Raw genomic sequence first — 2028 nt, forward strand, 5'->3', positions numbered from 1 at the left:
AATGTAAAGTGACAATAAAATTAATAGAGGAATGAAAGCAGATTTGTAAAGAAAATAAAATGAAGTAAAAGACTTTGTATTTGAATAAAAATGATGTTTCAGAATTCATAGATTTGCTCAGTGAAACTCGTTTCTCTCTATGTTGGGTACTTTAAGTTTTGTAGTGAAATCAAAAGAACACCTTGAATTCTAATGATAGAACTCCTATTTATACAAGTGTAAAATATATGTTTTGTAGCATTCTTCTCCTCAACATTCGTTACATAGATTTCACAATGCTTCCCGCTTCTAAAGTGTCCTCCATGTATCCCTTTGGATAAAACTAAGAAGCAGTTACTCACTTTGAATCAACGCCTTTTCACGCTAAAACGCTGCTGGTCGACATGTCCTGCTGATGTCGAAATCCTGAGAAAACACTGCCGTCGAAATGCTAGACGAAATATTTCTTTTAAAAAAAATACTAAGTTCAAATCTTTATCTCTCATTTTGAGACTTCAACTTTCTTAATTAACACAATATGTCAAAAATGTTCTTTTGAACTTTTTAACCCTTTCGAAAATTCCAGCAAACACGTGCTTACGAAAAGAACGCGCAGATACGTCGACTCAGGCCGTGAGAAAAAAAAAACTACTCTTTTTTATAGGTTAAATCTCATTTTCTATTTTCCTTTGACAAGTTCCAAATGGCATATATTGAAGAATTCACCATTCCAAAACAAAGGACGATGCATATTTCATTTTCTTTAATTTTATATTATAATTTCCATTTCCATTCTATTAGATAGGACCTAACACTTACAAATTATTAAAAATTCTACAATGCCATATCCATCATTGTAAAAAGCCGACCCAATCCGGTACCCTCCACTTTATAGGCTTCCAAATGTATTATCGATTAAACCAATATCAAAATCCTATATATACCTCAACTTAAAATACAATCTAACAAATCACTAATCATCAAAGCAATACATTTGCATAACACTTAAGTTCTTATTGTTAGCTTAAATTACCTTTTAGAACAAATCAAATGGCTCTTCATCGTGTTACATTCATTGCAATTTCCATGGTTTTGCTTTCTTCAATTGCTATGGCAACTGATCACATTGTAGGTGATGACAAAGGTTGGACAGTTGATTTTAACTACACTCAATGGGCTCAAGACAAAGTTTTTCGTGTCGGCGACAACCTTGGTATGAAAAATAAATTAAAAAATTGTTATTTTAGTATTGATTTTAAAGTATATAAACTTGTCTAATTAAGATGAAATTATACTTTTCTTTTATCACTTATTGCAGTGTTCAATTATGACAATACAAAGCACAACATCTTCAAAGTAAATGGTACACTCTTTCAAAACTGCACTTTTCCACCTGAAAATGAAGCAATTTCGACCGGAAAAGATGTTATTCTATTGAAAACTGAAGGAAGAAAATGGTATATTTGTGGAAAAGCTAATCATTGTGTTGCACGTCAAATGAAGCTTGTCATCACTGTTCTTGCAGACGGTGCACCTGCTCCTTCCCCTCCTCCGTCTTCCGATGCTCACTCTACTGTATCATTCGTGTTTGGGATCGTCATGGCTGCTATAGTGGCCATGGCAACCATTTTTGCTTAAGAGACAGTGTGACTTTCTTGATATATATTATGTTGTTTAAATAAGAGTTTGCATTGACAACATGAATAGACATTGTTATCATTGTTTTAAAATAATTTAATAAAATTATGTATGATGATTTATTTATAATGTTAGTGTACTTTTATTTCAATATTGATTCTTCGTGGAATAATCAAGAGGCGTGTTCCTTGGACTCTTAACAATAATATAAGTATAGAATGTGAAAGACTCCCATTTAAGAAAAAAATTGTTAATTTAAGAGTAAGCGGTTAGTCAACAATATGAATCTCCACACAAGTGGATTGGCCAATACTTGATAAAAATAGTTTGTTGATAGCCTCTCTACACCATCTTGACTTAGTCTTTTAATCTTAGGACGAAGAAATTGTTGTAATTTATGAAAAATAAATG

The 2028-nt window shown here is 32.0% G+C and overlaps 1 protein-coding gene across 1 annotated transcript; it reads left to right on the forward strand.

Moving 5' to 3' along the window:
• The first annotated feature begins 1029 nt into the window (after positions 1–1029).
• LOC127129119 (blue copper protein 1a) lies at positions 1030–1617 on the forward strand. Its single transcript, XM_051058415.1, has 2 exons — positions 1030–1192; positions 1298–1617. The coding sequence occupies exons 1-2, from the start codon at positions 1030–1032 to the stop codon at positions 1615–1617; spliced, it is 483 nt and encodes a 160-aa protein (XP_050914372.1).
• The last annotated feature ends 411 nt before the right edge of the window (positions 1618–2028 follow it).

The sequence above is a fragment of the Lathyrus oleraceus genome, chromosome 3 (genome assembly GCF_024323335.1).
Source record: "Lathyrus oleraceus cultivar Zhongwan6 chromosome 3, CAAS_Psat_ZW6_1.0, whole genome shotgun sequence".
NCBI classification, from domain to species: domain Eukaryota; kingdom Viridiplantae; phylum Streptophyta; class Magnoliopsida; order Fabales; family Fabaceae; genus Lathyrus; species Lathyrus oleraceus.

Coding starts and splice junctions, on each gene's coding strand:
- LOC127129119 (XM_051058415.1), top strand. CDS start 1,030: ATGGCTCTTCATCGTGTTACATTCATTGCAATTTCCATGGTTTTGCTT. Junction 1,193..1,297: donor TCGTGTCGGCGACAACCTTG/GTATGAAAAATA, acceptor CACTTATTGCAG/TGTTCAATTATGACAATACA.